Genomic DNA, 21,520 nt, shown 5'->3' with positions numbered 1-21,520 from the left:
TTTGAGGGCAACACAAAACACAAAATATTGTTGCTAATGTCCTAATATTTGGATATACTCACAGGGAGAGAGGGGTTTGTATTTTCTGGGGTTGGTTTGTTTTGTTAGTTTGAACTGGGGTCAAAGAAACAGGACAAACTAAGAGTTCGGATTGCCAGATCGTACACTTAGTGACTGACAGCAAGAATTCATTGTAATCAGGGACACAATATTGTATGTAGAGAGAAATGACAGATCCAATCCACTACGGTTACTACCCATCGCTGTGTTGCATCTGTACAAAAGGCAAGTCCGCTGCCTGAATGCATGAATCAAAATGCTTTCCATACATAAAAGGAAAGCGCTGGGTGTAAGAGAGAACAGAGTGGGATAACGCATCAGACATTCATGAGACCTCGTTTCTTGGGTACGCTACAGGTTTGGCTGCCTCAGTTCAAACAGGTGTGTCCAAAACTGGACTAAGCATAGACGCGGGAATGCAAGAAGGTACCATACAGAAGAGGATTAGAGATCTTGACTAGACTATACAAAACATAAACATTATTTACTTTATGATTACAGGTATGATGCTAGCAAAAAAACAAACACTGCCTACTTGAGGCAACTGAGGTTCAACTCATCATATTTCCTTCACTCTTAGAAGTGAAAGCAGATTTCCACCTTATGCTTCTGTAAATAACTAATTAACTAGTCATGTCAAACTCCTCTCGTTTCCCTATAGCCATAATTTCACACTGTCCAGCAGATACTATGTACTATGGCAAATTAAAGACAAGAAATGTTCTTTACAAGGCATGCAAGTAGGACCTGTTCCTGCTTTATGGAAAATGACCAGGCCAAAATCACAGAAATTATTGTGCAATACAGTGTTTCTGCAGGTTAAAATTGTAGGATTTAAAATATTATTTAATGCTTTCCACAGGACCGTCGAATAGAGGAGTTAACACTACTGCTAAGCCAGTACAGGAGGGTCAAAGAGATCATGATTGCAGCTCACGGTAAAATGTCTTGTGAATAATTTCCTAATATAAAGTCTTTTAAAACCTGCATGCGCTACAACTGCTGCTTGTCCTTTTAAATATATGTATATAAGTAATATATATTTTATTATGCATATATTTGTATCATGCTGGAGTGCTGTAAGATTAAGTATACACTCTTTTAGATACAGAGAGAACCACAATATGTCTTGACAAGTCTTGTGTGTTATTGCCTGTAGTTTGTGGAGATTTCCTTTTTGTTTCCTATGCTGTAGGCAATACAAAAAAATAGGGTCAAATCTGTCTCAAGATTTAGTTACATGGTTACTGTTCAGCAAGACTTCTGTGACTGAGTCTTATGTTTGACTCTGTAAGTCATAACCTAAAATTTGTTTTACATCAGTTAACAGTAAATCCCTCCTTGTGTGCATGAGCAAGGAGCAAGCCTTATTTTGGTGCTATATGTTGAGATGGTGTCATTAAGGATTCTGATTGATAATGAAGGATGACTGATGCGATACAGCTCTGGCTGCACAGCTGTGTGCACTGTCTGAAGTTCTGCAGTTACCTCCTTACATTCCAAACAATCCGATGCCAGCGGCTGCTTCCTGAAAACACTCTGCTGTGTCCTGCAGTGGGGCAGGAGTGCTGGCTGCAGAATCCCTGCAGCCAGAGCAATGGCCGGGGGGCAGCTGGGGCTATGGTTTTATTAGCAACTTCCCATGGTCCTGTCCCTCCGGGCTGGGACTCCTGCAAGTCTCCCACAGTGCAGGCATACGATGCATGTCCTTCCTGGCCAGAGCTTCATACTTCCATCTGCACTGCTGCTGGTTGCCATCCTCTTTGTTGTACGTGGGTTGTAGAAACCAGAGCAAAAGGAATTACAGCAAAAAGGGTGAAAAGGAGAGAGCAAACAGCAGGACACTCATGCAGACAAAATTTATCAACATGGGGGCAGTTGGGAAAGTTCATTCAAATTAGCTAAAGGTATGAGTTCACAGTATTCTTATTAAATTGCATTATATCCCTCTGAAGAATCTATTATTCAAAATTAAAATGATATTAAGTTTTATTTAAATTAATTCATCTTTAGGAGAAGAATTAAGCATACAGATAGATATTAAGTTTGTATGGCATTTCCTGTGACCATTATGTTATGAGTAACAACTTTTTATAGTGTAAAATGATATCCGGAGACCTTAGCAGATGATGAACGTTAATTAATTAAATCCATCCTATATTCAGATTTCCTACATCACAGTTCAATTCATGAATGGCAGTAATGTTCAGCTGCCAGCCAGCTAGTGTTAATGACATAAGGTTTTCCATTTATCAAATGTTTTTATACGGCATTCATAATGAAGCTGATCTCAGGTGCAATTTGATACTGTTAGGAGGACTTTTTTTCTTCTTTGCGAAAAGGAGTTGCTATGAATATAATAATTCCTGTTGCTTTTCCATCCGACTAAGAAAAGTCCTGACAGCTGAACGGGCAAGTTCTGGTTTAGAGGAGACAATGGAAAACTGATGGTTGCTTTGGTGCATACAATATTATGTATTTAGCTTTCGAAATCTGGGGAAGAATCTTTGTCCCATTTATCAATTATGCTGCAGTGACTGGAGTGGGTTTTAGGAGTATTTAATTTTAAGTTGCCATCTTAGTTTTCAGTAGTAAATTTACTACGGGAAACTTGACCTTCTGAGACTTTTCTTCAACACAGATCATAACATTAACAAACACAATATTTTCAGGTCTTGTACGGCAGAATGGAAACTTGTATTTAACACACAAGAATAGTGAACAAGAGACAGGTAATTCTCTTTCTGAATGTTCCTTTAAAAAAAAGTCTCTCACTTGAAAGTGTTCTGCAAGGAAATCCAAAGGTGTGATTGTAGCTTTTGGATGCGTATTGACGTTAACTCCCCAGTTGAACTGGTACTGCAGGGAGTACGATAGTGTTGCTGTATGTTAGGAGAGATGTTAAATACGGTGTAAATAAACAAACAGTGAGGCTCAGCATAAGAAAACAAAAACCAACCCCAAAATCTGCGTAGGAACTAGAGTATATACAGAGCTTGCCCACAGTGAGGTGCATCTGTGATGGCTACAATATTATCACTGCCCAAATGAGATTGTTACGTTAGGTGTGTCTCATGTTTAGGTTGCCAAGAAATAGCTCCCTGGTTATTTTTTTAATTTCTAGGAGCGTGTTTTAAAGGTTCCCTTTGAAGTGTAATCCCTGCTTGAAAACTTGGTAGAATCCATGGGCTGAAATCTTCTCTCTCTGATCACTGTTTCAAATAATTACTTGACAGAAGCACAATATATTGTAAGCATTTCTGACTTGTGCTAAGGCAAGCTACAAATCCTGTTGACAAAAAGTAACTGACTCTTCACCATAGGCAGCACATACATTTAAAAAAAACATCTGTTTTGGATTAAAATAGGGCAGCTGCTTGAACAGCCACCTACAGTTGAGTGAAACATAAAGGCGCTATCCTGAACTTGACTACGGGCAGCTCTTTTGGTGTTACTGATCTGTGCAACTGCAGGGCTGTGTATTGGGAACCACAGCATATGGTTCACTTCAGATCCTCAGTATCAGGTTTGCTGGCAGCCTTGGGAGCTGAGCAGCCTGATAACCAAGCCCATGTCTAATGAGTCTTCAAGTGATCTCTCTTCTAATAGTGCTAAAGCTAAACCATAAGACTTGGTGGTTTTTCATCACTGCTTGGAGCTGTTGCACCTCTTATCACGTAAATAAGGAATTACTAATGTGCTTAAAGGTCAATCTAAATTTCTTGACCATGGCCTAGGAGCCGTTCCACATCCTGTATGCAACCCTATGCATAAGAGATCTCCAGAAAAAAAAATTTCATCCAAAATACTCTGGAAGTTTGCTGAGCACTAAATATTCAGATCCTGATTTAGCTTGGACAATTTGGAAATAAAAATCCTACTAAATAATGAATTTGGAGTATTTCAGTATTTATTTAGATCCAGAAAAACCTGGAGTATATTTAGGATGTTCATCCTTGAACACGGGGCATTGCATTATGACACAGATTATGTCAAACACGCGTATACTCCCTGTGAAGCAATGCACTGCAAGTATGAAAATGGTACCAACTTGAACTTGCCTCAGAACACCAAACGATGAATTAGATGGTTCAGAAGTGCCCCATAAGCAGCTCAGCTACTCACAACAGAGCACAGCGTGTAACTAGAAGTGGCGAGGTTGTTGGTCTAGTATAAATCCATTCACTTGTAAGTTAGAGTCGAAGGAGGGGTGGGAGCAGACAGGTTGGTGAACTACACCCATCAGATGAAGACTGAAGGGGAATTTATATACTGAAGTATTAAGGCTGTCTGATATCATCCTAAATGTTATTTCTTTTGGGCTGTTTCTCTTCCTTTCTACTTCTATTATTCTGTGATTCTAACCTTTAATGCTCACAGGCTCTTCCATCTCTGGTGGCAGTGAAGAGGAACTTGAGACAACTATAAGGAAGTGGAATATTTTGAATAATCCTCAAGGAGAATCATTTAAAACAGAGGTACTTAGTTAAAGATGGTTTAGAAGTGAGTTCTGCTGTATATATGATTTGTTTGTTTTGGTTTCTCTGTAGTAGCAGATGTAGATGAGAGTTTGGCCCTCACTGCATTTTTGTGACTCTTGGTATAGGCGCTATAGATGCAAAATCAGGCACTAGAGCTACAGGCTTGAAACTCTTACACTTTACATATTTTACACAGGCCTCTTCAGGAGAATTGTCACCAGCCATGCTGTCTCCAGCGCCCCACACAGCCATGGAAATCAGGCAAGACCTTTTGCTTCTTGGTGTTCGTGTCAATTGTCTGAAGTCTGTATTACTTAATCTGTTTAACTGTTGGCATCTTGTCTTGGCTCTTCCTGGCTTTGCAAGAACTTTTGAGTAGTTGTGAAAATAGTGTTTGCTGTGGGAGCTTACAATACTTAGTTGTATAAGGTTTGAATTACAGGAAGAAATGAGCACTTTTCTATGTCAGAAGATAAATGTATTGTAGTATTTAAACCAGTGTCTTTTATTCTGATTTAAAGTGGAAGCAGTCCAGTATCTTCAACTAATTTAACTTCTCCACAAGAAGAATCTTTGGAAATCACGAATAGGTAAGAATGAGTAACTTTAATTGAAATATAAAACATAAAGCCAGATTTTAAAAAATAATTCTGTTTTTTTCCATTTAAAAAAATCTTTTTAAAATCCCTTCATGTTGCACACTATCCACAGGTAGTTATTACTCTCTACTTTTGCATGTTGAGAGCTTCTAAAATGTCACCTGTAGATATAAGGTTTACAACTGTACATTGAACCTTGTTACATTTTCATTGTTGATCCAGGGATGTCTTGTTGCTCTTTCTGACTTCATCTATTGCAATTTTAGGCCAAAATAATATATCAAAAGAATCTCCTAATTCTGAATTAGACATTATGTGATATATACGGCTGTCATATGATGCAGTTGTGGCATATGCAAACATACTATGTTGTATTAACTGTTGTTTTTTGCCTGCCATTATTCTAAGGGCTCCACAGAAAAAAAAGTCAAGTAGTTTAGAAGACTTGCAGAGTGAATCCCTGGAAAAGGTTAGTTTATTTGTCATCACAATTTCTGGTGTTTAATATCATGACTAAAAGATAAAGGTCAGGTATAAATATTCTTTTTGTTTCACGTATAGTAACCTTAACCACCACTAACAGTGGATGTGGAGGAAAAAAGCCCTAATGATGAAACAGTTCAGGTTCTTTTTTTTACCCCATTGCAAAGTTTAGAATAAACCAACTAGGTGGCACATCCATATGTACATATCCTCAAATTCAGCTTTTCAGCTGAAAAAGAAGAAAAATATTAAAAAAACAAAAAAACAAATAGTGTTAACGAAGAGTCATTATTGAACTGCAGTATTTTTTTTTATAGATGTTTTAAAAATAACTTTGACTTCCAAACTGCTACAAATGTTAAGACAGCAAATCCTCAATGTAATGAGATACTGAGCCTGGTATTTCCACATCAGAGTGTTTGCATCTAAAAATGAGTATCACTCCCTAACTTATACTTCTGATATAAGTGACGTTCTTGAAGATGGTAATCATGCTGCCTTAGTTAAACAGCCAGAGCACTGTTATTAATTGAAAGGCTTAACTTCATTCCAGAATAAAGACTTTCCAATTTACAAAATCTTATTACCTTATGGTCCAGAGTCTTGTTTTGTCAACATATAAACTGAAATTGTTCTGCACTTGTAATTATGCTTTGTGAGACTGTTATTGACATTTCCTATACTCAAATTAGGCTTAATTTTAGATTACCCACACCATAATGCCATTTATAATATTAGTAATATGATTGATCCACTTCTTCAAATTTTCTTAATTTTTTCTTAAATCTCTGAAGATGTCAGTGACCAAATAGAATGTTTGACATTTGTGTTGCACTTATTTGATTGTGGTCATACACGTGACAAATCAGTTCAGAACTAACATGTCATTCCATGTGGACTTTATGAAGGTCTGTTTTCTTTTCGTAACTTCTAAATTATCTTTCTGTCTTACATTCAAAAACTTAATTTGTTTCTATGATATGAGGTGACAAGGCTGTACCTACACATTTAGGCTGTAAATCTGTTCTACCTGTTAAACCAGAGTCCACAGAGGAACAAGAAACTACCCAAGGATATGAGAGAATTGTAGGAAGAGGCTGCTTAGTGAAATAAATGAGACCTCCCTATGTGTGTGAGCGAGTAGTTAAACGTGAATTAGTTACAACCAAAACTAAGACCAAGAAAACTGTTTTGCTGACTCAGCACGAATAGACATTGTCTTTGAGGCCAAGAGAACCTGTGCTAGCAGCACGGTTTATTGGAGCTGTTCTACTTTGCACAAAACTCACATTCCAATTATGCCCAGCAATAACAATAATAATGACAAGGATGAAATGCATTGGTGTCTCTGACCTAGCCGTGCTGGTATTTTTATTGCACAATTTCTATCACAAGTCTTTATGGTTGCAGCTGGATACATACAGTGTTGTGTATGTTCTTTTTCTCAGTCATGTTCATATTGTTTGAACTGTTAAACAACTGTTATGTTCCTTGCTTAAAGTCAGTCTAAAGGGCCCACTCAGACGCCTGAAAATAGAACGATTCCTTTGATCACAACAGAGCCTAAACAGGGCCCAAATTTTGTAGAGTGGTTTCAACAAACACGTTTAGTATTAAGTATTTTATTGAAACAAAGAGATAACAGACCTTGTAATATATTGTCAATGCACTAAGTAGCATCACTATAGTAATAAGACAACAATTGATGTTCTGTGTATGTATGTTAATACTAACATTTGTCTGTTGCTTTTTTCCATAAAACTTTGAAATTACCCTCCCTGCAACTCTGTAGTATGTAGACGGAAAACCAGTACGGCCTGTTGTAGAACAAGAGGTATATTAACTGTGAACTCTCTTAACGTTTCTCTGTTGTGATGTGCTTTGATGGTATGGCTGTGTTTTAATTTTATATTCATTTCCTTTTTAAAATGTTTGCATAGTTCAAGTACTGACACACTCTGAGAACAGGGGAAAGGCTTTGAGATGCGAATCTTTTTTTTTTATCTAAAAGCTTTCGTGTGAGGTTAGAAGCTGAAGTCTATCAGTTTCAGAAAATACAGTGCTAATGTAATAAGCAATTTCTCTACTCATCTGATTTTTGGCGCAAGTCAGGATGAGCTCCCGCAGTTGCCAAAACAGTAGCAGGAATTGAGGAAACTGGACTGCAGTTATAGTATTACAAAGATCCCTTTAGGCCTTGAAATAAGAATAGATGAACCAGTGGCTATCTCATTAAATATTTCATGTATCATTCTCTCACAATGTTTTACTTTAGAATAATTTTGTTGGAATGGGCTTACTAAATAGGAGCATACTACATGATTCTATACACTAAATGTTTTGTATATTTTTGGTACAATGTTTTCCTTTATAACTTCCTTTCTGATACTGAAACATCTACTGATATGAGCTTATTCCAAAATACACACTGAACATACTCCACTCCCACTAATGTCAATTGGAGTTGCAGGTTCATTGCTTCTCTGGAAAAGCCTCTATATTCCTTCACGTTTGACAGTTGTGGGATATATATTTTTGTCCAGAGTGATGGCTCCTTCATCTATTCATTTGGATTCAGTATTGAAGAAGTCTCAACGTGCCATTTCCGAAACTGTAGTCAAGTGTCTCTGTGAAACACATGCTTTGGCTGGAAAAGTATCTTCTTAGGCTCAAAATTATCTGATTTATATGCAAGTTCTAATCTACCTTTGTACAAAAAGCAATGTCCCCAAGTTAACTGATCACTGAAGAGCAAAATGCAAGGACAATCAAGAGATATTCTAGTTCTAGCAAACCCTCCACACCAGTTCCCTTTCAATACAATGCACTGAGACTCTGAGGACCAGCTCTTGTGAGCTCTGTTGCTGGAGGAAGGTCCTTCCAGCATAAGTAATCTGACTGATGCCAGTGACGCTGTGTACATGTCCCATCCCGGTGGGCAAACACGCAGGAGAGTATGGCAGCTTCACATGGACAAAAATTAGAGTCAGCAGCTGTTCAGATTTGCCCTAGAATACATGTCAGTCTATGCTTTTTTTCCCCCGTATGTATCAAAAGTAAACCTTATGCTTAGGTACAGAATTGGCAATTTTAAATTTAGCTATATATTTGGCAACTGTATATTTAGCTGCAGTTTTTAAAACCTCACATTTGTAATGTTACCTATACAAAGAGATGTTAATTCTTAGAAAAGTGAAATTTCTGTAGCCTGACTTCATTGTTGATTCTTTTATTAACAGTGGTGGGCAAATATATTTGACCCAATTTGAGTTCTACAAATACTTTTGGCTTAAATTCCAGCTGGATACAATTGTGAGGCAGAAACACAGACAGTCTGGGGAGATACAGGGGGAAAAATTGAGAGCGCAAAGAATGGGCTGAGAAGTAACTAAATGCATTTCTGGCACTATCAAAGTTGACCTTGGAAGGACCAAATTATTATACAGTGCCAGAGTCCTACAGAGACAGCTAGAAATATTCTTATGAGAAGACCATGTAATATTCAATATATATTGTAATGTAATGTATAGTCTGGCTGAAGTGGAAGTGGCATATGAGAAAAGAAGGTTCTGTCTTAGCTAGAAAACTCTGTCATCTGACTACTGGATTGAAATTGAATTATCCGTAAGAAGGAACATGGAGGGAGTGGTGGTGTTTTGAATGACAAACTTCAGATATTTTTTTTTCGACTCTTGTATACCGGATTGCAAATGCTATGAGTGATTGGGTTTTTTTCCTTTCCCTTTTTTCCTCCCTCTCTAAAAAAACCAGAGTAAGCCAGTTGTGAAAGGCAGCAAGTACCAAACCTTGCCAGGAAAGCTGCCTCGACCCTTGCAGAATGGAGAGCAGGGAACGTGTAATTTGCCGGATGGGTGCAGCACAACCGACCAGGAGGACAACGGCATCCAGGGCCTCAGTAGGTATCCCAGCCTCCCGAGAGGGTCCTGTGGAAAGGTCTGAAGGATTGGGATGTGACACAGTGCATCATCTGCTGTGCCAGAACAATCGACTATCATGTTCACATGATTCAGTTAGGGAAAGTTCTACTGAATTAACAGTCTTTACGCAGGTTGGTTTGTTTCATGCATGTGCAGTAAACTCATTATACCTCTAATTCTGTATTTCAGAGGATTTCAATGTAATCTTAGATATTGCTGCATGTCAGATATTCTGCATGCTTTATGGAGCTCTGTAGTATATGCTTAATGTGTTAAAATTTCTAAGAATAGTTAAAAAAGACCACAATACATAAATGATGACCCGTACAGAATTCCCGGGGCTTGCGCACCCCAATACGTAGTCACTTTCATGTCAAGCATAACTGCTTCTTGACTTTTTGTTTCTGCTTTTAGTGCTTAGCTTACTCCTTTGCTCTTCTGTGACTTTGTTTTGCTGGTGTTTTATATCTTCTTTGCTTCTTCATCTGGCTTTCTGCTTCTCGGGACGACTGAAGATCGCATCAGGAGTGTCAGTGCACCAGTGCTAGGTACTGTATCAAACAAGATGCAAATTTAACAGACATTTTGCTGCCTATTTTCTTTCCTTTCATTTTTCCCTTCTTTTCTCTTTCTCATTAAATACTAATAACAGGTGGGCCACGCAGACTGAATTCCTTAAGTGTAGTACTTGAAGGGAAGTAACAGCTTTTGCTCTATGGCACGTGGATGGGATTTTTTTTTTAAGATACTTATTCCTTGTTTCATTCTGTTTTCACTGAAATCCACAGAAAAATTCCCACTGATTTCCATGGAGGAGTTTTGGCATTAAGAATAGGCAAGGCAAGAGTGTGAAGGGCCTGCTTCAGTCTGAAGACTTTGAATAAGTTAAAATAATGTATTTAAATACAAATGACTGAAATAGCAATACTGTTTTACCCAATGCTTTATTTTCTTTTTATTTGTATCAAATGCACAGCTACTGTTTTTCACCTTCTGAGCATGTTGTGGTTTTTTATACAAGAACAATTTTATAGATAACTTTAGTTTTTTATTATGTTCTGCATTTAAACATTAGTCTCCCAGATAACAACTCTGTTAATAATTAGTATAAAATGTGACTGTTACTGTTCTTAACCCAGGAGAAACAGAGAACGGGGCTGGTACAGTAGTCATGGATGAGCTTTCGCCTATTTCTTCGGGAACAGATTCAGGTCCACAATCTCCATTGTCTCCAGAAAACAGAAAGAGTCCAAAAGGGATCAAGAAAATCTGGGGAAAGTAAGATTTTTTTTTAATATTTTTTAAAAATTTTCTTTTAGTTCCCTGTCAAAGTATTCCAGCTGAGAATGAATCCAGTTCTCAGCAAAAGCTACAATATCTACAGCAAGAACAAAGTAAAATTCAGGAAAAGGAGAGAAAGCAGCTTGATGATTGTATGGGTGTCTCTCTATGCACACATGGGTGTAGGAAAATGGATGTTGCTGTTCACAGCATCATGTTCTTGAAAGAAATAATGTATTGTGCCGTTTAATTACAATACTAAATTAGAATGCCAACAGTTTCATTAGCTATGAAAAATTAAATGATAGCAAGTTTTTCATTAGAGAAGCTATCAGGTAAAAAATGAGAGAGAACACAAGAAACAACAAGCAAGGGGGACTGTTTTATTGAGTTGGCTTTATCAGCTTCAGGCCAGCAGCCATTTGAGTTCTGGCCTCCAGTGTGGATTATTACTGGGGCTGAAGGGTTGTGCCTGTTCTGCAGAGCTCTCTTCTTTTCTCAGAGCTGAAGCTAGACAGTGTTTGCCTGGAACTTCTTCAGCTACCCCTTGAATTCAATGTTTGTGGTTTACAGGAAGATTAATACAGCTTCTAGTTGTCATTATAGTTTCCATATGATACAAATATTCTCTGTTGCAAGCTAATAGTACTGTCTTGGCACTCTTGTCTTGAAAGAATAAGAAGAACTCAGTCGGGTAACTTCCCTGCAGACGACCTGGGCTTGGCAGAGTTCCGCAGGGGTGGTCTGCGTGCAACAGCTGGACCTCGCTTATCCAGATCAAAGGAAACCAAAGGCCAGAAAAGGTAATGGTTCCTTCTTTACCTTGCACAGCATTTATGCGGTATTGTTAAATATGCCAAACATCCAAACCCTCCTCTTGTGGAGTATGTTTTTCCCAACATACTTCATTAATGGCATGTGGGATTCCACAACAACTGGAAAGAATTTCTCTGGTAGAAAACGTATCCTGAGTAGCTCGCCTATTTGCACTCCTTAAACTGCAGGTTACAGCACCACCTGTTGTTTGAAGCATCAAAAATTTCACCTCGTTAAAGAAGAAAACTTATCTCCTGTGGGAATATCTGCAAAGAGATGAGGATTCAGCAATTCCCTTTCTCTTTGTTTCAAAGAGAAATCAGAAAATTCTTATTCACCTCCCCACCCTTCCAGCTGTTCACAAGTGGGCAGCCACATGAACAGGACAGCAGTACCACAGCATATGCTGCAAGCATGGCTGCTGGCTTTTATTATTGCACAGAACAAAGCACACTGATATTTCTGCCTCTGGCACATGATGAGCTTTCTGATTCTAAGCATAGTTCTTTCCTTTAAGATTTTTTTCAAATATCTATTTTACTTTTCAGTGACTACAACGCTCCATTTGCTCAGTGGAGCACTGAAAGAGTTTGTAACTGGCTTGAGGACTTTGGTCTCGGTCAGTACGTCATTTTTGCACGACAGTGGGTGACTTCAGGCCACACTCTGCTAACTGCAACACCTCAGGACATGGAAAAGGTAACAATCTGCAACTGTTTCTCTCAAGCATCCATACCTGTTGATTCTGTACAGCCAGCCCCCTTCAAACAATTGGCAGTTGTACCTTTCTGAAATACATAGTATACATTTTTGTAGATGCCTAATGAGATGAAGAGCCAGAGGCAAAGCAAACTGTTGATGGTTGTCATTGCAGGAAATGGGAATAAAGCATCCACTGCACAGGAAAAAATTAGTTTTGGCCATTAAATCAATAAATGCAAAACAAGATGAGAAGTCTGCACAACTCGATCATATCTGGGTGACACGTAAGTGTTTGAACTGTCATGGAATTGTTTGGAATGGAATTTCCCCCGCCACTCTGGATGGGCTGCCAGATATGTGTGTGTTTTAAGCAGTTACCAAACATGTTTTTTTTAAGAGCACTAAAGTTTCAACATAGTAAAATTTTGCACAGAGTGAGGATTTGTGTGTTATTCATGACATCAAAATATACAAATATTACAGTATGATCTCCCAGGGGGAAACTCCTCTCATTCAGAGTGCAGGGAAGTAAATGGCAGGAGGAGACTCGATCTAGCAAGAGCTCCATTAAGCTGCAGAAGGGATGTGCTCAGTCACACACTGTATGTAAAATATATCACAGTGAGGCTGTGGAGAGAGCTATTTGATGGGAATTGCTTTTAGGCTCCTGGCTGTCCTCAGGGAAGGTGAATAGGTAGGAACAGCCAGGCCAGACAAGGAGGGGAGAAGGGCTTCGTTCTCACTGCTCCGGATTTAGGTACCCCACTCTTCTTGTATCTGCAGGATGGCTTGATGATATTGGTTTACCTCAGTACAAAGACCAGTTTCATGAATCCAGAGTTGATGGGAGAATGTTGCAGTACTTAACTGTGGTAAGTTAAAATCATTTTTCTTCCATTTAACCAAACTTCACAATGAGCAAAGAATTTTACAATTTTCTTTTGAACATGAGCAGTTAAAGAATTTTTTGCAAGACAGAAACAGTGCCAGTAGTAACTCATTTGTGTTGGCTAGTGCACAGTTCCTATTCCTGAGATACTTAAGTAATAGGACATGTCATAGCTAACTTCTGCAAGTCTGTCTTTCAATACCACATAGTACACCACAATTAAAGGTAAAATGACCTATTTTGCACGCAGCTTCTAGAGCGTGTTGTTCTCCACACCAAGTTAGCAACAATATTCAGTAAACTAAAGATAAGCAGCGAATAGTAATTTGTACAGCTCCAATCGCATTAGCAGCAAACCATGTACTACACGTAGCCGCTGTGTTTTCTTACAGTTTCACTGCCAAAGTTTGGATAATCAAGTTTGGTTTTGTTATCTGTGCTATGAAAAAAGTGCCTAAGTCAGCTGTTGTCAAAAGTACAGCCTTGTCTATGCTGCTTAAGGAGCGTGGTCCCTACTGTTCCATGATCAAGTGTGTGTTGCCAGCTGCAGTGATCATACCCACAACACAATCTTAGCCAGATCAGAAACAGTCCAAATATTTTAAAACTATCCATGAGCCAGATTTTACTGAAGAGGCTACAAGTTCCTCTTAATTTTTTTAGCCAGGTCTTGCTATGGTGCAATGTTCAAAACAGGGGGGAAAAAAAAAAAAGCAAGAGCCCCCAAAACCCCCATTCTAACAACTCCTCTTTAGAGTAAAAACTTCTGTAGTTACTGTGGTTTATATGAAACAACATAGTAAGCTTAAATCTTCTTGGGTAAAGTCCCTGTTTCGGTATGTAAGCTCTGCTCTCCCCTTTACAGAATGACCTTCTCTTTCTGAAAGTCACCAGTCAGCTGCATCATCTGAGTATTAAATGTGCCATTCATGTGCTGCATGTCAACGGTTTTAACCCCCACTGTCTACGCAGGAGACCAGTTGAGGAGGTAAAAGTATGTTTAAGTAAATTAATTTAAACAAGTACTAATGACCTGCTTCCAGCCAAACGGGATAGAAATTTAGCAGTCTACATGATAACACAGAATCGCTGCTACTAGGGAATTGTGTCTGAAGCAGTAGCTATGCTGCTTTCCAGCTCTGGAACGTAACATGTACTCACCAATAATAAAAATCAACTGTCTTGAAGTGCTTTAGACACTTATTAGTTGAATCCCACACACTTTCCTTTTGAAATTATTTGCTTAGTCTAAGAGAAGTTAATTCAGTTTCTGAGAGAATAATGTGGAATCTTTTTTTCTTTGCCTGTCCTAATTTTTAACTCTCAAAGACTGTAAGGTCTGGTCAGCACAGCTTATTTTCTTAGTGTTAAAAGCTGACAGCAATGCTGTTCTCAAAATGCTCTGTTCTACACCCAGCAGCTGTAGTCTCTATTGTTATACTACTTGATGCAATGTTGAGGGGTTCATCTGTACCGGACTATGCCTGCCGTCTCATCAGAGGATGTTTGAAAGAAGCCTTGAATAGAAACAATTCCTTAGAATCAGGGAAAAAATACTGCACTCAGATTAAAACATCTTTCCCCCTCTTCTGCACTAAGGATACATATTGTGAACATGCAGTGACAGTGCAGGCTGTATTGTCATCATCTTTCCTGGTTACTTTAACAGAACATTTCACCTTCTGAAGTAGTTCAGTGGTCCAATCACAGAGTGATGGAATGGCTCAGATCAGTCGATCTGGCAGAATATGCACCGAACCTTCGAGGAAGTGGAGTACATGGTGGCCTGATTGTAAGAATTCTTTTTAACATTTGACTACATATTTACTAAAAATTGCCAGGCTGTAATGTGAAACATCCTTTGTCTGGTGTTTGTCAACCAGAAGGAAAAAAATACATTTTCAATATGACAGCATGATGAGGCCTTCTAAAGAGCCTCTTTATCTGATCCATGCGTCTTAATTTTACAAAGGAAAATCAAAAAGGAACTGCTAAAACATTTTTATAATCAAAGTCAGAGGTCTGAAATACTGTGATTCTAGTGCTGTAGCATTTTTGCAAAAAGGAAATAGAAAAAAACTGTGCTAAGATTAAGTTTATACTCTCAGGGTACAGCATTAAAAATAGAGTAGAAAATTCTGAAAACAAATTTGTTCAAACAAATGTAAGGTTTGATGATTAACATAATTAAGTGTTTGCCTAATCACTCTCTGCATTTTTTAGTGCCTACTTTCACATATTTCCCAATCAAACCCTAGTGAGTATCATATCATGAGTGAGTTATAAAAGGTCTAATGTAGCTTTGGAAGCATAAGAAATTCCTCTGATAAGCACTGAAATGGTTTATTATTGCAAATATTTAACCAGATAACAAAAATAAATATTCTGCTACTTTCTAATAGATCCTTGAGCCTCGCTTCAATGGCGACACACTGGCAATGCTGCTGAATATTCCACCTCAAAAGACCCTGCTGCGACGCCACCTAACAACCAATTTTAATGTATTAATTGGACCAGAGGTACAACAAGAAAAAAGAGAAATAACAGAGTCAACAGCATACACACCTCTGACCACCACTGCCAAAGTTCGGGTATGTTACTGCTTTCAAAAAGGAGATATTTCAGAATTTCAAGCTTCCTCTCCCCTTATCAAGAAAAGAAGGGATAAACACAAGCAGGGAGAGGTGTTTACATTTCCCTTAATTCCAGATACCAAAGCATCTAGTTTGTATCTATTTAAGTCAGCTTCCGAAATATGCATGCAATGCCTTCTGTCTTTTCTAAACTCTGTTGTAACTCCCAATTTGAAAACAAATGTATTTAGTTCAGAATTACATACTTTAGGGATGAAGGTATGGCAGTAAATCAAAAAGGAGAGGTTTTTTTAATGTTTAAAGGACAACCTTATTTAAAATTTGTTGTCTTCTTATTTTAGCCAAAGAAACTTGGATTTTCACATTTTGGAAACTTACGAAAAAAGAAATTTGATGAATCAACAGACTACATTTGTCCTATGGATGCCACCCCAGCTGCTACAAACGGGACTCAGAAAAACTACGGTGGATACAAAGGACTTAGTCCATTGACGGATAAGGAACTGGATCAGGTGGGACAGACAGACTGATGCCATTCTCATCTCATCTTCTCCATGCATTCCAAAGCTTGCAAATAACCAAATGTCAGCACATAACAAAGTATTTGCTACATCTGCATGAACTCCTTGAGAAAGTATTGGCTATGGACACTGGAAAATAGTTCTATACTAAGAATGTCAGGTTAATTTTTTTAATCAACATAAACTCATCCATCTTCAAGCCCTTTTTCAGGAATGTAACACCTTTACACTATGAGGATCGATGTATTTTGACAATTAAGGTGGAGGTTACAGTAAACACAAGACTTTTGTACTTCTAGATTTCATAGTCTCAGTATGGCTTCATTATCTTTATGGGTGGTTTTTAATGTAATGAATTTATTTGGTCTAATTTGTACAAAGCTATCACGTTATGTATTAAATTACAACTGGACTGTATATTTTAACAGACATTAATTGAAGAATCCAACTGAATTTTTCTTTCATTATGTACAGTGGGGAGTAGCTATGCTTAGGCAGTATACATGAAAACAATGCCTCAGTAATGAACAAGATTATTAATAAACCAATACTTAAATAATTCACTTTTGTTATGCAGTAGTGAACTTGTGAATGGAACTGTGTCTAGACATCATATAGACAAATGACGAAGACTGAAAACCGAAAGCCATCAAATTTGATTCAACTTTGCTGTTGTGTAAAGGGATGTAAACCCTGAAAAATGGAGCTCCTGGAGGCTGGTATGAGCTTGGGCAAACACAAGAGTCAGACAGAAGCAGCTGGAGTAAACTGTCCTATCTCCAGTGACCTTAACTGAGATGATAAAACTTTTTAAGCCTAATAAGAGAATGGTCACAAAATTGAAAAGACTAACTGTGAAATTAATTTTTCCATTTGCATGGTTTACTGCATCTTAACATCTCATTTGTGTTCATTATCTAACCATTGCCTTTTCAGCCTTAGCAAAAAAAGTAATGTTCCTAAGCAGGGAAAATACTGAATTGGGACTCCAATTTAGTACGGATGTCCACTTGCACAGTTACGAGTTGCAAATGAGTGCATTAACTTTGAGCCAACAGCTTGCACTATGCCGTTGTTCAAGCATTGTAACAACATGAGATTTTTCCCTAGCAGCACGGTCTTCAATGAAGCATGACATCGGAGCACGTGGGCAGACGGGGAAAGCTCAGTGCCCTAGAACTGATAATCTTTTTATATAAGAATAGGTGAGACTATATCACAAAGGACTTACCACTTGCCTGTGGAAGAAGACTACTGGAAGTATGTGTTACACAATCTAGAAAATATTACTCTTCATTGATAGTATCAGTTAAGCTTTTTCTTATGTGAATTACAGCTCAAGTTTCATGGAATCAGTCTGTCTTAATCAGGATTCTGTCTTCCTATTGTTAAATGTGTTTTCACATACCTTATAGCATGGAGGCATGTTTGTTAATGTGCAGAAATTGGAGCTTTTAAATGTACCACACTTCCATTCATCCAGGCACAGATACCATCCAAAGATGCATGTAGAATGAATAAAGTTGCACATACTGTCTGATTTGAACTAGTTCCTGAATACTTTTACAGATGGAACATTCAGAAGGAACAGTAATGCAAATAGGGGCTCTTTCTCAAGGCATAAGCCATCTTACGGTATGTACTAATTTCATTCATTTTAAAGTCACAAATGTATTCTGCTAAAGTTGGTCCTTGCTGGTAGTAGTTAAAGAGCAAGTGGGTCACTATTCTTGTTAAATATCTCTTTGTAGCCTAATTGCAAATTCACAGCCCAAGAAACCCTGCTTTTAAATGGCACTAGCAATTAAGTTTCATTTAGGCCTGCTTTAAGATTACATGAACTCTGATATCTCTTTGACCCAATGACAGATACTCATTCCCTTAAATGAAAACAATTCAAAGACTTTGTAAGTAACCACTACTTGAATGTTTCAGTCACAGCAAAGTCTAGTGAAGAGGTAAAGCCTTGAAAATTTACATGAGCTAAAACTCAAACAAACAAACCCAACAGTATTAATTCCTGACTATAGCAGCTATTTTTTAAAGAGTTAACTGAAAGGTATAATGAAGATTTATGTAACATAGTTAAGTCATATGCCACACACAAGCTCTGTGAGAATTTTCTCAAGCAAACAAGTTTATCTAAAGCTGCCTTTGAGAAATCCTTATTAATTTTTTGTGGCTCTAACCCCCTCTGTTGTGAACCTGATCGCATTGCAGCTGGATTTCTTTTTAGCTCTAACTGAATATGCTTACTCATTCACATCTTGTTTTTTCAGACTATGTTAAGTCAAGATGAAATGCTGAATGACAACAGATTTCTAACACCTACCTTTGAAGACTGGAGATGATGTTTCAGCATGACCAAGAACACTAATACCTCATGCCTGTCTAGAAAGGTGGCCAGGAGAAGCTTAATGCTGTGGTGCAGAAAAGCTTTACCTCTTTTCTGTCAGTGACACTTGCTACATAAGCATTCAATGTTGTCAAGGTAGCAACACATTTACAGGTAGCTCTCCTCTGCGCTGTTTTCCATATTACATAATGTGAAATAGGTGTTGAGAGAGAAAGGGTACTTATAGCCAGAGTCTGGAAAGCCAAGACTGGCACCATGTTTTACCCTTTTATTCAGTTGTCTTTTACATGGTATGTTTACACACTATTATATGAAAAATATTTTGTAATTTTTTTATTTTTATAATTAACTTCTAATGTAGGAATCATTAATATTCTGTTATACCATGTGGACTAATCGGAGCCACCTAGAAATTCAGATGGATGCTGGTGAGTGCAGTGATAATGGCCCCCAAACTGCTACTGCAGGCTTGCCAGAGACTGTTTCCTGTAAAAGAATTTTAATCTGTCATCCCTTTTATTAGCACATGTCCTGCCCTCTTGTTCTCCAAGTGCAGTATAGAATGGGAAGAATGGCACATAATCCTATCCATCAAGCTCTTGCTTTTATCAGGAGGATGATAATCAAGATGGCACATTTGCAAATCTTTACCTAACTCAAAAGGATGCTGAACAACTGCAGCAGAAAATGTAACTTTGAGACTACCAGACTTAAAAGCTGGTCCTTCCTTTAAAGGGAGTTTTTTATTATTGCGTGATTTTTATATGTGCACTAAGATATTCACAATCAAGGAGCAATCACAAAACTTAAAGTTACATTTTCAATTAGCTTAAGAATGGTGTTTGCCGTACTTTGTAGGGTGAGCGCAACAGGATTTCCAGCATGATCCATTGTTTGGTTTTAAATGACAGTTCTTAAATTAGAGCTCTTTCTGTACACTGACATTTTGTCTAAAAGGGCTAGTCCTGATGCACATGTGCAAACACTGGGATGCTCAGAAGCCTCTTCGGAACAGACAAAATGGTTCAGACAAAGTTTTCTGAGCCCCATATCTCGCTACTCTGAAACAACGTACAGGCTCTCAGGAAGCCAGGGATGGTGGTGCACCTGTTTTCTTTCTATAGTTACACCTAATTAAACATATGACCACATAAACAGCCCTGAAGCCTGGAGACTGCAGTAGAAACATTTTTGTAATGCTTGCATGAGAACTGGTGATGTTGTAAACAATATTGCTGTTCACTTTCAGTTCTCTTTTCATTTCAGCTACAGATAAATTTTCATATAATACTTTATTTAGTAATAGGAGACAAACATTACTGCTCTGTGATGTGTAAAAGGTGACTAAGGAATATCAGGCAAGTACCATAATAAAACAGGTTTTTGTTTGTTTAAAACACCTGACAAAATAAATAGATCTGATGCTACTCTACTGCGCTACGTGGGACTGCAGCACTGAAACAGAGGGAAATAGGGTTTCTCACTACTTGAGGGGCTATTGAAGGGTGAGAGTGTCTCCTTTGCAACTGCAATGACTTTTGGCATCTGTTGACATATGCCTCTCATGTGTTAACAAGATATTTTAGTAAACAAGAGAAATGGCAGAAAAGAAATCTGCTTGATTGTGATGAAAAGACATAGTTTGTAAATGCATGATTTGTGTTACTCTCTGCTTGGTGGCTGCAGGGTGTTGGTTCACATATTAATAGAGCCTGAGGACTTGCAGCCACAACCCTCCCAAAGGGGAAATCTCAGGTACTGCCTGGAGTGTGCAGCAAGGGCTCTGCGAGAGCTCTCAGTGGCACTTTTTAAAGGTGACCTATGCTAGTCCTCACTCCATGAGGGACAATGCACTGTATGTTCATATTTTAGAAGCTAAAATGGTTAAACAAAGGCAAGTTTTTTTACAGTCACTAAACAATTAAATGATAGTGGCAAATCCAAAGGACTGAGAACATCAGCAACCTAAAAATACTTAATAAAAGGCATAAAACATGCCAGTCAAGTACATCTCTAATTTAGCAGGACAATCAACACTAGTGACCAGATCATGTACTACAGGCATTTGCAATACTTTGTCAGGTTAATTAGCCAGCAGAATTATTACAGCACTACAAGTAGGATAAGCTGCTCCAACAGAAGCAGTCTTTTAGTACCATTATTTCTTTTGATGATGTATTTATAACTCAGTATGTTGCTGTGCCAACTTGGCTGTGAATAGTCAGTATCTACAAAATTACTGTTTTTTAAAAAAATATATATAACAGTATGAAATCCCAATTAGTAGAACACAAGCATAAATGCTTATTTTTTGACTGTTATGAATAAATTCTGTATGCTCCTCCATCTCTTGCTGACTGTGAAATGATTCTGACATATGTGTGGTTGATTTCTCGTCAGGGATAGATTTCATTGTCTGACTCCCTTGTCTGTCTTTGCATTCTAGCTACAAATGTAAGAGATAAAGTACAAAACTACTATGTCAGTTTTTAACTAGTAGATTCCTTAAGTTTTGCTTTAGATGAATAAAAATATTTAGTAAACATATTCTTTAGCATTTGAAGAAACAAGTCTTCTGGCTCAGTGATTAGTCAGACTCTAAAACAAACATAACATAAACTAATTCCTGGAAATGAACATGTAGTACTTCAGGCACTGAATTGAGAATTAAATGCTATGTGGTAAAAACATTGAGATGAGGCATTAGCTGAGTTTAAAATTGACTCAGCATAGCTTGCAATAGGAAGTAAGAAGGCATGTTTTCTCGTAAACAAAGGAAATTTCTGAAACTACCAAAAGA

General features: G+C 37.9%; 2 protein-coding genes across 58 annotated transcripts in view; one reads left to right on the top strand and one right to left on the bottom strand.

The window, feature by feature from the left end:
* Positions 1 to 21,330, top strand: part of PPFIBP2 (PPFIA binding protein 2) — a 113,193-nt gene extending 91,863 nt beyond the window's left edge. For 18 of the 50 annotated variants that reach the window (XM_065066240.1, XM_065066232.1, XM_065066235.1 and 15 more), the window contains 20 exons: positions 923 to 998; positions 2,733 to 2,792; positions 4,441 to 4,538; positions 4,738 to 4,802; positions 5,063 to 5,131; positions 5,549 to 5,609; positions 7,416 to 7,457; positions 9,395 to 9,539; positions 10,077 to 10,109; positions 10,701 to 10,839; positions 11,517 to 11,645; positions 12,207 to 12,357; positions 12,533 to 12,644; positions 13,144 to 13,232; positions 14,115 to 14,243; positions 14,919 to 15,041; positions 15,652 to 15,840; positions 16,185 to 16,355; positions 17,934 to 17,999; positions 18,644 to 21,330. In XM_065066240.1, coding sequence (XP_064922312.1) covers positions 923 to 998; positions 2,733 to 2,792; positions 4,441 to 4,538; positions 4,738 to 4,802; positions 5,063 to 5,131; positions 5,549 to 5,609; positions 7,416 to 7,457; positions 9,395 to 9,539; positions 10,077 to 10,109; positions 10,701 to 10,839; positions 11,517 to 11,645; positions 12,207 to 12,357; positions 12,533 to 12,644; positions 13,144 to 13,232; positions 14,115 to 14,243; positions 14,919 to 15,041; positions 15,652 to 15,840; positions 16,185 to 16,355; positions 17,934 to 17,999; positions 18,644 to 18,715 — 2,019 coding nt within the window. In that variant the 3' untranslated portion in view covers positions 18,716 to 21,330. Of the gene's footprint in view, positions 1 to 922; positions 999 to 2,732; positions 2,793 to 4,440; positions 4,539 to 4,737; positions 4,803 to 5,062; positions 5,132 to 5,548; positions 5,610 to 7,415; positions 7,458 to 9,394; positions 9,540 to 10,076; positions 10,110 to 10,700; positions 10,840 to 11,516; positions 11,646 to 12,206; positions 12,358 to 12,532; positions 12,645 to 13,143; positions 13,233 to 14,114; positions 14,244 to 14,918; positions 15,042 to 15,651; positions 15,841 to 16,184; positions 16,924 to 17,933; positions 18,000 to 18,643 lie in introns of those variants that run through there. The other 32 variants (XM_065066233.1, XM_065066257.1, XM_065066259.1 and 29 more) reach the window with 8 other exon arrangements.
* LOC102085307 (NADH-cytochrome b5 reductase 2) overlaps positions 1 to 21,520 on the bottom strand; it is a 41,482-nt gene that overhangs the window by 10,464 nt on the left and 9,498 nt on the right. For 2 of the 8 annotated variants that reach the window (XM_065066324.1, XM_065066323.1), the window contains exon 10: positions 10,487 to 10,830. The exons of 1 other annotated variant lie outside the window; for it this stretch is intronic. The gene's annotated coding sequence lies outside the window, so the exon portion shown is untranslated. Of the gene's footprint in view, positions 1 to 8,836; positions 10,113 to 10,486; positions 11,925 to 16,520; positions 19,207 to 21,520 lie in introns of those variants that run through there. 5 more of the 8 variants (XM_065066330.1, XM_065066326.1, XM_065066329.1 and 2 more) reach the window with 4 other exon arrangements.

Source organism: Columba livia, chromosome 5 (genome assembly GCF_036013475.1).
Source record: "Columba livia isolate bColLiv1 breed racing homer chromosome 5, bColLiv1.pat.W.v2, whole genome shotgun sequence".
NCBI lineage: Eukaryota > Metazoa > Chordata > Aves > Columbiformes > Columbidae > Columba > Columba livia.
The sequence above is the reverse complement of the archived record's forward strand: the minus strand, read 5'-3'. Positions and strand labels throughout refer to the sequence as shown.